The sequence below is a fragment of the Cyphellophora attinorum genome (assembly GCF_001299255.1).
Source record: "Cyphellophora attinorum strain CBS 131958 chromosome Unknown Contig12, whole genome shotgun sequence".
NCBI classification, from domain to species: domain Eukaryota; kingdom Fungi; phylum Ascomycota; class Eurotiomycetes; order Chaetothyriales; family Cyphellophoraceae; genus Cyphellophora; species Cyphellophora attinorum.
The window spans coordinates 722,032-735,619 of record NW_017253240.1 but is presented as its reverse complement, the minus strand read 5'-3'; the positions used below and the strand labels follow the sequence as shown (position 1 = coordinate 735,619).

The following is a 13,588-nucleotide window of genomic DNA, read 5'->3' as shown; positions in this document are numbered from 1 at the left end:
ATCCATGATGCCCAAGGACAGCGGCTTGCATCTGCGGAGATTAGCAACGCATACGTACACAGTAAGTCCTCCTAAGCTTGCGTTCAGGCGTGTAGTCAGAGTAAGCAGCGTGTTCCTGACACTTGTACCTGATCCGGCAAGATGTGGATCGAGAATCACGACTACCGAGCTGCAATCCCCCAATGATATTTTGCATTCAGATGCCACACCGAGCTTGGTGTGCCTGAACCTCGTTCACTGGCATAAAACTGGTCAACATACCTTACATAAGGCAAGTGATAATGCCATGGTACGACTCATGCAATCGATTCGACAGTCGCGCTATTTGCGGCTTTAGCACTACAACGTGTGTGCAGGGTCAGCATTTGCGGCATCGGACTGACAATTGCGCCGTACTGGCTTCAACGATTGCAAGGGTAGGACAACGTCGTCTCTGATGCCACTTTTTGCCTGTTCACACTCGACCATAGACATGACAGCGTCTCAGTCATGCATTAGATAATCAGACGGAATGGATCAAAGCGCACGTCAGTGTAGGTCGGAGATCTCGCATTTTAAGGCGCATTCTGCCAAAATGTTCAAGGCCGGTCAAGTCCCCTACGTCAGTGCTTGGCAAACCTTGCTTGCCGATTAGAAAATCGCCTAACTGCAATTCAAACTGAAACAAAAGGGACCGCGATATATCAGGCAAAAGTTTCTTTCCAGGCATACAAGCCCCCAGTCGTCCCTTGTCATGTGTTGCGCAGAGCTCTGGACTCTTCGCCGAGATGGCAATTCGATTGTTCGAGGCGCACAAAATCGCTGTGGGACTTTGCACGGGCCTCTGCTCAGTGATCTAGCAGGTTCTAACGGATGAGTGCGGCCGTACCTTTGGATGCGATCAAGTGTCTATGCTCGGCGTAGCTCTTCAGGTCCGGGCTCAGCGAGCTCCTCACCGAGCGTGCTGGAGCGAAACCACGCCGGCGTACTTCCAGCCAAGAGGTCTCGCCTACATCAGACCTGGAGAAGCCCCTACGAGCCCTGTCGCAACCAAATAGCCTGGTAAGCGTCCGGAGCTTCCTGTCAGGATCTCCCGGTATTGATCAATCACATACTCGCTACAGAGGACTGCCGACATTGAGCCACGAACGAGTGTATAGCCATTGGCTAATACTGGCTAGCCAGAACTGATGTGCACTTCATTGTCAAGTGGCAATACCCTGTATATGGTATACCTTGAACCTGCCCGTGGACATGGAGTTGCCACTTGACAATCAAGTGCACATCGCAGACTCGTCCCATGCCGCTGGGTTCTTTTCCCAGTCCTTAGGATCATATAAGACGGCCATGATAATTCCATCGTCCTCAATCCTCAGCATGCTCAGCCCATCTCTTCTTTCCTACATTCTTTTCTCGCACTCATTTGCTCCTTGACTCGCTTCATTGACTGAAGCTACACTCACTTGACTACAGCCAAGCTGCTCACCCACATTCATTTGTTCATTCGACACCAGGATCCCACCATGTCAGCCCTCACCAGCAGCATCATCACAGTGCTTGCTCTAACAAGTAGTGCATCTGCCCATGGATTCGTCAGGGGCATTACAGCTGGAGGTCGCTACTATCAGGGTGCTGATCCATCATTCCAGTACCAACCCGAGAGTCAACGTCCCGCGGTGGCTGGCTGGTCGGCTCAGAACGTCGACAATGGCTTCCCGGACCCAGTATACAATGCACCAGACATGATCTGCCACAAAAGCGCTACACCTGGCCAGGCGTTCGTGGAGGTGGCTGCTGGGAGCCCACTCACTCTTCACTGGAATACCTGGCCAGACACACACAAAGGACCTGTCATTGACTACCTCGCCAACGCCCGTGGCGCCTTCTCATCAATCAACAAGGCATCTCTGCAATTCGTCAAAATTGCTGAGGCTGGACTTTCAGGTGGCACTTGGGCTGCGGATCGTCTCATTGCTTCGAACAACTCATGGACCACGACCATTCCAAGCTCTATTGCAGCTGGGGACTACGTTTTGCGCCACGAGATCATTGCCCTACACAGCGCCAGCTCACCCGGAGGCGCGCAGAACTACCCTCAATGCATCAACCTGAGGATCACTGGTGGCGGCAGCAATTCCTTGCCGTCTGGTACGCTTGGCACAGCACTTTATACCGGAAATGAGCCTGGCATTGTGTTCAATCTCTACAACAACCCAACCAGCTACCCAATCCCAGGCCCAGCATTGATGGCTGGTGGTAGCTCGGGAGGAGGAAGCGCTAGTGGCGGTGCGACTACGACGACAGCCAGAGCTACTGCAACTGCAACTGGAGCCACAACTACCAAAGTAACGACTTTGTTGACCGCAACAACTAGAGCCACGACATTAGTGACCTCTACACGGACGAGCTCGCCAGCGACAAGCCCGACCAGTGGTGGTGGTAGTGGCAATGCGGCAGCACTGTACGGTCAGTGCGGTGGCTCTGGCTGGAGTGGTCCTACAAGCTGCCAGTCTGGCACCTGCAAAGTGCAAAACCCGTACTATTCGCAGTGTGTGCCGAATTGAAACAGATGCCGGTGGGCAGGAACCGGCTCTGCGAGCGCATCGGATACAAGGGCAAGCGGCGGCACTGCCGTCGGCGCTGTGGCTCTGATACACTGATTGTTGGTGATGAGGCTACGGCTGATATGTTCATCTTCACTTCTGACACACACAGAAACCTGTGTATACCTTTTTCGTCTTCTTAAATGATATCATGCAGCTGCTACCTCTTTGATCACGTGACCCGTATGGCGTGTCATCCGGCGTAGGGCGTTTTTTCGACGAGAATTCAATTTACTGTGCTTCAATGCATCTACTGCCATCGCGCACGCAGCTCGCTGCACCTGTATGATCGGGCAGCGACGCAGTCGACGACTGCGACTACTATGTCCGCCATCTTCGACCCAATCATAATGTATGCACCGATCATACAACATCGACCAGGGCCTTCGTCTGGCCGTGCTCTCACCGCTGGTAACTGGCAACAGCGAGGCTCACCCGAGAGCTTGAATACGCATCGACTCTTCGCGCTACAACGTGAATCCCGGGCGTTTTGACCTTGGAATCAGCCTAGCTGTCTCTACGATAATGCTTGCAATGCGAATGGAGCTTCCGTGGCAGCCTCGACACCGTGAATCTTGGCGAGCTGATCTTCTGGGTTGGGCGGAAACCTACAAATGGGTAAAGTACTGGCAGTGGCAAAGGTAAGGTGATGCGGTGAGCAAGATCCATAACACAAACAACAGAAAGCAGCGCAGCAGCCGCGGTGAGATCTCTCATTATTAATCCCGGCGCTTCGCTGTTCTTTGACTTCGCCTACATATGTGCCCAAGGTCTTTGTGTCATCCCCCATCACGCACTTATGCACACTGTCATCATCGCACAGAACCGCGATTGTATCTACACTCCCTCAGTCAGTTCGGACGAGGAAGCGACACCACTCTTGGAGCAGCCACCTCACAACAAGATGGGTGACCAGGCTAACGAAGAGTTCGAAATCGGCGCCTATCTTACGATGTTCAGTCTGGGGATAGGTATTCCACTCGCCTTCGTCTCGCACCCTGTAGCCACTACATACTCCGACCTCTGTATATGTTTCACATTCGCCGCCATCTTCAGTCGATACATCGAGTTAGTACAACCTGGTCAATATCGGATCGCCTATATCGCATATCAATTCTTCTCGATGGTCCTCTTCCAGACCGTGATGGTCGCTGCTAGAGCCAACACTCGGTAGGGCCTTCACAGTGTAGGACCTACCTCGGCCTCGCCAATCCCAGTCGACGGACTATGGCACTGCAGACACCGCAGTCGCTCGTCTCCAGTCACTGTATGAAGAGCCGGCAATACACATCCCCCAAATCCTCCCCACTATCACCGACTCGCTTGACGAAACTATAATCATCCGCCGGACCATCGCATGACGGCCATACGACACCTGATCAAAACCAACAGGGCATGTGGTCAATCGGACAGGGAGAAAAAGCCAAGTAACCCGAGCAGACTTGAAAGCAGTACCATCACTAGCATAGAGTGATTGATCCAACTAGACAGAAACAATCTCTCAGATCAAATCAATGACGTGCCCTGAACTTCACGTCAAGGCACCCTACACCGCGATACTTCATTGATCCCATCGTCTTTCCAGCCTCTCGGGCGCACAAAGGCCCCACTATCCCACCAGTCCCACTTCCGCAGCACTTTCAGCGTGTCGAAGTCATAGGTCACTTTCTGTGATTCCAATCAGCTCCGACCGACTTCAAGAGCACAATGAGAATGAATAGAAATCGCGGACAAACTCACCATATCTGCGATCGCAGTCTTATGTCCCATGCTATCGGCAACCCTGCAGATTCCAATCCTTGCCGTGACGTGCACATCGAACCCTCTGTCCTCGCGGCTGCCCAGTCCTGTAGTCGTGTACGCGCAAGCGTTCCGGTGCAACAGGGACAACAGCCGCTTGTCGTGAAGACCCGCGCGAACATCCCAAGGCGATTGAAAAGACTGCAGGACGAAGCTGACATAGCTGTCTAGGGTCGGCGTGACTATCTGCACGACTTCACTCGTGTCGATTGCGTGCGCTTCGCCGGGGAAATCTTCTCGACCAGCGCTGGCAGCAATGGACTCGAAAATGACAAGCTCAAGTTTCGGCAGGTACTTCTTGTTCATGTACCGCTGATTAAAGCCAAGAATGCTGAACAGCCGTAGCGTGGTGACTGACCACGTGATACTCCCCTTGAGCAAACGTGAATAGTCATCATCAAGCGCCGCAGGCGGTAAGTCCCAGGGCTTCAGATCCAAGCCTGTGTGAATGCCACCTACAGGTTTGATGCATAGCGGCCGCCTCGGTCCAGACTTGGTGGTCTCGCACTGAACGGCGAAATCTCGAATGATGTACAGTTCTGTGCGAAATGCATCCCAGGCTTCAGCGTTGACTTGCTTCGAGACGAGGAACAGTGGGTGGTGAATGCTGGTTTCGTGAAGTTGCCATTGGATATGGGAACTGGTCAGGACGTGATCATCTGGGTGGTGATCGAGCTCTAGTTCAAGCTTGATGCGTTCGTCTGTCTGATCGAAGACTGAGGCGTATATGATCGCTCGGACCTCAGGTGGGAGAGTGAGGAAGGAGATGGGGGAAGTCATGCTTGTCTGGCCTTTCCTTTGCAATGAGATGCTATGAGTGCAGGCACGTATTCCAATCGCTACTTCCAAGGGATTAAATCAACTTGATTGTCACAATGAGATCTCCGCCTCACGTTCATGCAAATCCCAGCGTGAATGTTCCTAGGTACCGTGTCCATCAGGCAACAGCGGTGGCCCAGATAGAAATCCAAATCTGGAATGTGGCCTGCCTCACACGCCAGAACTGCATAGTCAGCTCACTTTAACATTCACAAGAAATTCATTGTTCTCTTCATCATCGTTGCACGAGATGAGCCACTTGTGATATCATCCTGCAGTGTGCCGTTGCACAGCCAAGGTCACTTGAGATCGCGATAATTTGACGCTTGTACCTAGGGTGTAGGGACACTTCGAGCTACCCGGTTGTCGATATGCTCAAGAACATCGCGACTCTGGCAAGAATGTTATCGGCATCCGCGAAGACGAAGCGAGCCGAAGAGCTCACATATCAGGTGGCATCCACCCCCACTTCACTACCTGACAGGCACTATGCCTGCCGAGACCTGTCGACCCTTGTCGACTTCACATCTACCTATGCCAGCATCGAGTCGCACTCTGATGATGCTACGCCAGTGTCTAGGAGATGCGCTATGCAAAACGTGGACACTGCAAGCCACAAGCGACTGCATTCGAGAGGGGTTGGCGTCCGTGGCTAATAGCAATGCGTAGGAGTTGATATCGGTCATCTTTGTTATCAGAATGTGTCGACCGAATTCAACAAACTGTTTGCCGTCAAGGAGACCCTCCAGAAAGTCGGCATGTTGCTCTCAGCCTACCTAAACAAAGATGCCTTCTACCAGACCCTCCAGCTACTTCTCGCCCTGTTCGTTGCACGCGCGATTGGCTACGTGATTTACTATCGCTTTTTCCACCCATACAGAAACTATCCTGGACCATTTCTAGCCTCAATCACGAGCATCTGGTACTTCAGAGCCGTCAGATATGGACGCGCTCAGGACTTCCAGCTCGCCATTCACAAGAAGTATGGCCCGTTCGTTCGCATCAGCCCAGATCAGATTCAGATCATGGATCCTGCTGCGATTGAGACTATCTATGGCCCGAAGAATGTCTTCAAGAAATCCGAATTCTACGAAGGCTTCAACGCACACATTGCCGAGCGTCGAGGTGGATTCGAGGAGCACGATGAACGCCTGCATATGATCCGTCGTCGGATCATTGCGCCTCTATATACACAAGCATCAATCTTGGAGTTCGAGCCATGCGTCGACCGGCTTATTTCCATCTTCTACCACAAGTTGCAGCATTTCGCAGAGACCGGCAAACAATTCGACATGTCCGTCTGGTTGCGGAAGTACACATTCGATGTGATTGGCGAGATCTTCTACGGGCGACTGGGTGGCTTTGGTAGGTTTCGTCTCTCAAGCTGGAATGTTGTGTACGAGGCATTCGACACTGCGCATCAGTCTGACTTGTCTTCTCCAGGCTTCATGCGCGATGATATAGACTACAACAGGTGGTGCCATCTGATGGACGTTATGCCGCCGCCGATCTCTGCGCTGACCTACCTGCCGTACGGGTTTCGAAATCTGTGGTTCATGTACGAGCTACTATGGCCGTCGACCCGTGAGGGCGCGAAGGGACACTTCGACGTCGCCAAGCAGGCAAAGATTGCTGTCAAAGAGCGGCTCAGTGATATTGAGAAAGCCAATGCCGTTCCAGAAGACGAGAAACGTGCAGGTGAAATTGTGCCAGAGAAACCGTTTCAGCGGCAAGACATGCTCTCCAAGCTTCTCTCTCTTGTTACGCCAGCCAGTAGACCCTATGACCAGAAAATACACATCAGGTGAGTGCTGGGTAAAGGACCTCGCAGCAGCGACCCCACGTGCTTAGGGAAAGCTTTGCTGACAACAGTACCGCAGCATCCTCGACGTCGCCGCGGAAATATGGACTATGATCTGGGCAGGCAGCGACACTACGGCCATCGCCTTGACTTCGATCTTCTACCATCTCCACTGGTTCCCCGTCACACTCGATAAGCTGCGCGAGGAGATCGACCACGCTTTCGCCACAGGTCAATTGTCGTACCCACTACGCTTCGCGGACTGCATCAAACTGCCGTACCTTCACGCAGTCGTCCGCGAGGCGATGCGCGTTCACCCTTCCCTCGGCACAGGCTTACCTCGTATCGTGCCAGAGGGTGGCGCCACTATCTGCGGTCGCCCATTCCCTGCCGGCTATGGTGTGATCATGAATCAGTGCGCAGTCCACTTCGACAAAGGCATATTCGGCGATGACGCAGAGGAGTTCATTCCAGAGAGATGGATCAGGGACGGTGAAGTGAGAGCGGCGACCATGGAAAGGCATATCCTGCAATTCGGATATGGGCCACGCATCTGCATTGGGAAGTGGATCACGATGGTGGAGATGTATAAGTTGCTGCCTACGATACTCAGAGACTTCGAATTTGAGGGAGTGGGAGAGGGCGGGAAGCAGGGAGTCTTGAAGGAATGGAAGGTGTGGGCTGGATGGTTTCATCAGCAAAAGGGCGTGGATGTCGTGGTGAGGAGAAGGAAGGGTCGAGAGCAGAGGGAAGATGACGTGGTGGTTGAACTAGGAGACTGGGCTGTTCCAAAGGGCCACGACGCGTTCGTAAGTTGCACAGGCGATATCGAACATATCAGCTGTGACGATGGCACATTTGCATAAAGCACGGCGGCGCTGGCTACCTGGAGCCATGCTAGTCACCTTGCAAAATGTCACTTCACTTTTCGCGTAGTACCAGTCAATAAACTCGATCATTCACTTATCGAGAAGCTCGTGCCAAGGCTTGACTCGCGTTCACGTGATCCTCGTGATGTAAACAATGGGCTTGTCGCCAAAGCCTCATCCTCTGCTGCTGTTCATTAGCGTTGTCGTGCCTTCGCGCGGGAGAACACGCCAGCGTCGCGATCATGAGCTCTCCTCCGGGCTCGACGACGAAGCGACAGCGTCTGTCGTCCATGCGGCAGTCGATCCGCACACCCTTGCGGACATCGCAGCATGGAGCATCGGCCATCCCAGTGCCGTCGCAAAGCAACCACGGCACCAAAGGCGCCGCCTCACAGCCGACCTATGACTTCTTAAGTGGCGACACCGAGAACAACCCACCAGCCAAAAGGACCATGCTTAGGAAGTCGTCCTTTTCGAACATCAACCATGCCGAAAACGAGAACTATCGCGCCAAAGCCATGGGGCTTGAGTACGAACTCAAGAATCTGCAGCAGGAGCGTAATATGCTCAAGTTACAGCACGAGAAAGAGCTCCGGGACGTGCAGGCTCGAGCAGATGCCGACTTCAAGAAGTATCAGAGTGCTGAAAGCGCTTCGCAGAAAGCAACGCTGCGATACGATGCTCTTCAGAAAGAGATGCGCGATGTGCAAGATCAGATCATCAACGAAAAGGCTGCGCTGGAACGGAAGCTACGCGACATGCAAGATCAGAACGCTGCGCTCAAGGAGGACTCAGAAGACGCGGAGGGCAGGCTTGCAGACTCCGAGCGGCATTACAAGCATCAGCTGCACGACGTCGAGGGAAAGCGTGTCGCGCTGCAGGAGACAGTGGATAAGCTGAGAGAGGACTTAGCACGGCTGACTGGAGATTTCGAGAATTCTCAGACCCGGCTTGCTCAGCGAGACGCGGAAGTCGCTGGCTTGGAAGCGCAGGTCGTGGATCTGAAGACACACACGGGTGACAGCGACGCTTTGGGCGTTCTACAGACGCAGTTGTCTGAGCAAGTGACGCATATTCGCAATCTGGAGATCACGAATCGAGAGCAGGGAGTGGAATTACGTCGGCTTCGCGACGCACACCGCAGTGTTCAAGTCGTCGAAGAGCAGAAACGAGGCCTGGAAACAGAGCTGCAGGTGCTCCAAGATGTCGAACGACAACTGGGCGAGGCGCAAATTCAGAAAGAGATACTTCAGGATGAGAAGCGTCAGTGGACTAGTCTTCTTGAGCAGAACGGAGAGCAGCCCGAATTCGAGTCGCCCGAAGCGGTCGTGAAAGCTCTTGTTGAGACACGTCTTGAGGTCACAACTTTATCGGAACGGATAGGCCTCGCTGAGACCGATCTGGCTGAGAAAGACGGCATGTTGACCACAATCGACGCCGAGCGCAATGCTTTGAAGGATGAGCTGCGGAAAGCCAAAGAGGCGACCCCGCCAACCACTTCAGATTCGACCGACAATAAGGCGTACAAGCGGCTGGAACGCGCAAAGGCTCTCGCTGTCAAGGAGACAGACTATCTGCGTGCTCAACTTAACTCGTTGAACGACGAAGAGACGAGCGAGAACCCGAACTACGACGGTCAGCGTGCCGAGCAGATTAAGCAACTGGAGTCGTTAGTAGATCAATACAAGACCGAGATCGCCACACTGCACGCAGATATCAGCAAGCTTGAGCAAGTGCCGGCCAGCGAACCTAGGGGGACGAAACGGCCCGCAGAGAGCCAAGAGCCGGATGCTGAGACGTCAGAACAGCTGGGTCCACTACTTCGCAAGAACAAGCATCTGCAAGTGGCTTTGCAGAAGACTGGACAGCAATCGAAGATGCTTGCAACCGAGCTGCAAGCGGCCAAGGCGCAGCTGAAGTCGTTGCGTGAGAGCAGCAAGACTCGCGTGTTGGAACTGCGGGACAACCCGACAGCGAAGGCTGAAGCGATCAAGATGTCGACGTTGAGAACGCTCAAGGAAGAGAATACCAACCTGCTCAGCCAATTGCGGGGCGAGGACTTGCAGGGCGTCAAGGTCGTCCCCGTTAGTACCGTGGACGCGCTCAAACTCGACATGGAGGAGATGCAAATCGTCCTTGCCGAGAAGGACAAGACCATGCGCCGACAACGAGAAATCTGGACACAAAAGGCAGCCGAGTTCCGGGATGTGATCGCGTCGGTCCTCGGTTGGCGCATCATATTCCTGCCCAATGGAAAGGCCAAGGTGTCCAGCGTCTTCTACGGAAAGGAAGGTGAAGCCGACGACGAAGATGCAGACGAGCATTCTATCACTTTCGATGGCGAGAACGGAACCATGAAGATCAGTGGTGGTACCACTGGTCCGTTCGCACAGGAAATTAAGGAGCAAGTCGACTTCTGGGTGAAGGAGAAGAAAGAGATACCAGGATTTTTGGCTGCATTGACGATTCAATTTCACGATGAATATCGTAGTCGGTAGATGGCAGCTCGCACTTTTTATATCCTCTTTGAGTATAATGTAGATGACATGCAGCTGTCAACGAGTACAAAGTTGATGACTCGGAACAATTCATTGTGCGGTAAGCCTTCCACATGCGAGTGACCCGTTGCTTTATTGTTTGCTTTTACTGCCGAGGGTAGCTGCTACATGGGGCATAGCCCAACAGTTTTGCATCGGGAGCGGGAGGGGCAGTTGCACTATCACCTACTTCGTCCAGGCTTCCTGCACCCTCATCCCCGTGGGAGATCTCGTCACCCCTCGTGCCCAATCACTGAAGGCCGTAGCACAGTCTTGTCAGCTTTCAGGTACCTTGACAGCCAGCCTGTGGTGTCGCGAAAATCTTGCTTATCATCCGAACCAGTCTCCGAAGGTGCTCCTCATTGATGATCTGTACCACCGGACGAGTGTTACACTAAGCTATGAAAACCCCCTCAGGCCATCGCCTCTGACCAAAAGCAGTCAACGCTTCACCGTGCTCTGCCTGTATCCGTCCTATGCTCCCAGACAAGCACCATGCAAGACTTTGAAGCGAAGACTCAAATATGGCCGGAAACAAACAGGCCTTCCTTTTCGTGAACAAGGATTGGCAGAGCCCCTCGTTGACCAAGACCTCCGCCAAGGAGCAGACCAATATCAACAGTCACGTCCAACGAGGCAGGCGTCATCATCGCAATCCTGCTTCTTCACGACGCAAAGAAGCTTCGAAAGACCAGACTGCACCTTCACTGAAGCAGTCCGAAAGCTCTGGTTCTTCTGAGTCTCCTCCTGAGTCATCCTCATCAGCGCTAGCAGTCCGTACTTCGCCTCGGCTCAGGTTCACTTCCATCAAACGCGAAGAAAGCACCGGCCAAGATGACGAGTCTGGTGCGTTGCGTATACGAACTGCGCAACAGACCTCAGATGATCTCGTCAACATCGCCAGTCCGTTCAATGACATCGATCGAGGCCATCGTACTACTGGAGGACTCCTAACGCCGGATCTGTCGCCTGCAGATATTGCACAGTTTACGACCTCATTAGATCCGTTCGACAACTCGTCTATACATCTGGATGCCAAGACGCATTCGCTGATCAACTACTACAAGGATGTCTACCATCCTGCCGTTTGGCACGTCGAAACTCGTGCTTCGTCCAAGGGCGAGTATGCCTTCCAGACGACTTCGGCCGATGTGATCCGGAGTGCTCTGTCAAGCGACGTCGACATGTTCGCCCTGCTAGCATGCATGGCTTCGCGGCTCGAATACGTCGATAAGGTTCCAGGATATTCTACTGACGAGTATCTTGGCAAAGCGCTGTCAGCCACCAGGAAGTTTATCGCAAAACGAGCCAGCCTGGGACCCAAGTCGCACGAAGAAATCTTGATGGTCATCTTTCACTTGTATGCAGCCGAGGGATATCGAAACAACGTCGCTGCGGCCAAGATCCACATGAAAGGTGCCAAAACTATCGTTACCGCAATCGGCGGGTTGAACAAGCTGAGAGACCCTCAGATGCAGGAGCTGCTCATCATTGGTGACGGACTGCTATCGGCAATGACATTGCAGCCCTGCGAGCTGCCATGTGAGTTTGACCCCGGTAATTACCTTGACGCGACACCAGAGCAATTGCGCCTCCCAGCAACATACGATCTCAGCCAGATCTGTCCAGCACTGAGGCGTCAGCCGCGGAGTCAGATCATCCGCCAGCTCTACAAAACTTGCTGGACCAAGTCGCAGAGCTCAATTGGGTGTTGATGCATGCTAAAAATGGCAATCCCGATGCGAGCAAACATGCAATGCGCTGGATACAGATGCGGAGCATGGCGATCAGACATGGGTTGCTGCAATTCAACATCAGCGATCCTCGTCTGGATAGCTTTAGAGGCAGTGTGGTGCTTTGGATAGTCACCACTACTACACTGCTTGGCCTGAAGAGGTTGGCGCTTGTGATCGCTCCACAAATTCGTGCCAAACTTCAGGCAGCGGAACAGCAGAGTTTGAGGTACAGCCATCGCGACATCAATGCGTGGATACTGTCATTGGGTGCGATGAGTGCGATGCCGGGCTCTCCTGATACCGCATGGTTCGTGAGTCGTCTGGCTAACCTTCTGGATGCAAGGCGCATCGTGGCACATGCGGCCGTCCGGGGTGATGGCGAATCAACTCTGCTGAAAATGCTTCGAGATCTCCAGACGGCGTTCTTCTTCCATGAGGCAGTGCACGGGGGGTATCTGGTAGCTCTGGCGAAGAATCTCATGCGCGAGGCGACTACGTGAGCGAGCTTAGTCTCAACTCAATGATTCCTAGACGTCCTTGCAGTCGTGCTGTGGTCGACTTGAGGTTGAATGGTATCTTCTCGATCGATCGAAAGGTGTACTCCCGGAAGACATCTGATACCAATTGCGGCGGTCGAATTCCTGCTGCCTGATACTCCCCATGTGGAGCCAAGACTGGGGACGATCTAGGGTACTACCAACATGCAGTGCATGCCACTCCATATTTATACACGGCTTGAACCATGGATCTACCGTGGGTGATGCTGCCGCGTCACATACACAACACAGAGAGCAGTTCAATGTCGATGATGCTGTCGACCTTGACCAATCAAGGTCCGGCAGTGAATAGTGTTTGATGGACTACGCCGTTCCGTCCTGCATTCGTCAAGGGAGTGATATCTCGGGAACCAGTACAGTTTCTTGTCGAGCAAGCGCCTTTTCATTAGGGTTGGGCCATTGTCTTGATGCTCATGTTTGCTTCAGGATAGTACTTCGCCGAATTGCGATGCGGGAAGCGCGTCTCGGCACGGCAAAGGACCAAACTGTGATACCACGTCCGCGGACGACACTACTACACATCCTTTACTCACAGGAGGGCAGAATTCTGTTGCCTTGCACAGCCCTGCATCATGCTGCAGTCAATTTCGACAAAGCCCTTTGAGCGTGGATTCGATCGTACGCACAGTCTATGCGGCTCCGTCGAGTGTTCCATCGACTCGGCTCCAACGGGACCGGGCTCGTTGGCGTGACAAGCCATGATGAACAACACGCAACACCTTCGTAAAGGCCTTGCTATTTGCGGATATGGAGGTGCGTCAGGTGGCACCTTCTCTCATGTGCCCGAATGCACCTGCTCTCACGAATCGTCAAGTGAAGGCAGGACGTAAAGCAATTGCCATCACTCCTTCCAAATCGCACAAGGCGCCTTCACCTGCACTGCCTTC

The 13,588-nt window shown here is 53.2% G+C and overlaps 6 protein-coding genes across 6 annotated transcripts; 5 read left to right on the top strand and 1 right to left on the bottom strand.

Moving 5' to 3' along the window:
• Window positions 1-1,502: 1,502 nt before the first annotated feature.
• AB675_7750 (Polysaccharide monooxygenase Cel61a) lies at window positions 1,503-2,543 on the top strand (the record flags this gene model as incomplete). Its single annotated transcript, XM_018148142.1, has 1 exon — window positions 1,503-2,543. One exon carries the CDS (start codon window positions 1,503-1,505, stop codon window positions 2,541-2,543), a length of 1,041 nt encoding a protein of 346 aa, XP_018000455.1.
• An 838-nt stretch (window positions 2,544-3,381) lies between these two features.
• AB675_7749 (uncharacterized protein) lies at window positions 3,382-3,756 on the top strand (the record flags this gene model as incomplete). Its single annotated transcript, XM_018148140.1, has 1 exon — window positions 3,382-3,756. One exon carries the CDS (start codon window positions 3,382-3,384, stop codon window positions 3,754-3,756), a length of 375 nt encoding a protein of 124 aa, XP_018000307.1.
• A 362-nt stretch (window positions 3,757-4,118) lies between these two features.
• AB675_7748 (uncharacterized protein) lies at window positions 4,119-5,162 on the bottom strand (the record flags this gene model as incomplete). The annotated part of the gene is made up of 2 exons (XM_018148139.1): window positions 4,119-4,250; window positions 4,323-5,162. The coding sequence occupies 2 exons, from the start codon at window positions 5,160-5,162 to the stop codon at window positions 4,119-4,121; spliced, it is 972 nt and encodes a 323-aa protein (XP_018000250.1).
• Window positions 5,163-5,959: 797 nt separating this feature from the next.
• Window positions 5,960-7,868, top strand: AB675_7747 (Pisatin demethylase; the record flags this gene model as incomplete). The annotated part of the gene is made up of 2 exons (XM_018148138.1): window positions 5,960-7,005; window positions 7,082-7,868. The coding sequence occupies 2 exons, from the start codon at window positions 5,960-5,962 to the stop codon at window positions 7,866-7,868; spliced, it is 1,833 nt and encodes a 610-aa protein (XP_018000448.1).
• Window positions 7,869-8,113: 245 nt separating this feature from the next.
• Window positions 8,114-10,369, top strand: AB675_7746 (Spindle assembly checkpoint component MAD1; the record flags this gene model as incomplete). Its single annotated transcript, XM_018148137.1, has 1 exon — window positions 8,114-10,369. One exon carries the CDS (start codon window positions 8,114-8,116, stop codon window positions 10,367-10,369), a length of 2,256 nt encoding a protein of 751 aa, XP_018000301.1.
• Window positions 10,370-10,932: 563 nt separating this feature from the next.
• Window positions 10,933-12,644, top strand: AB675_7745 (uncharacterized protein; the record flags this gene model as incomplete). Its single annotated transcript, XM_018148136.1, has 2 exons — window positions 10,933-11,950; window positions 12,052-12,644. The coding sequence occupies 2 exons, from the start codon at window positions 10,933-10,935 to the stop codon at window positions 12,642-12,644; spliced, it is 1,611 nt and encodes a 536-aa protein (XP_018000537.1).
• Between the last annotated feature and the right edge of the window lie 944 nt (window positions 12,645-13,588).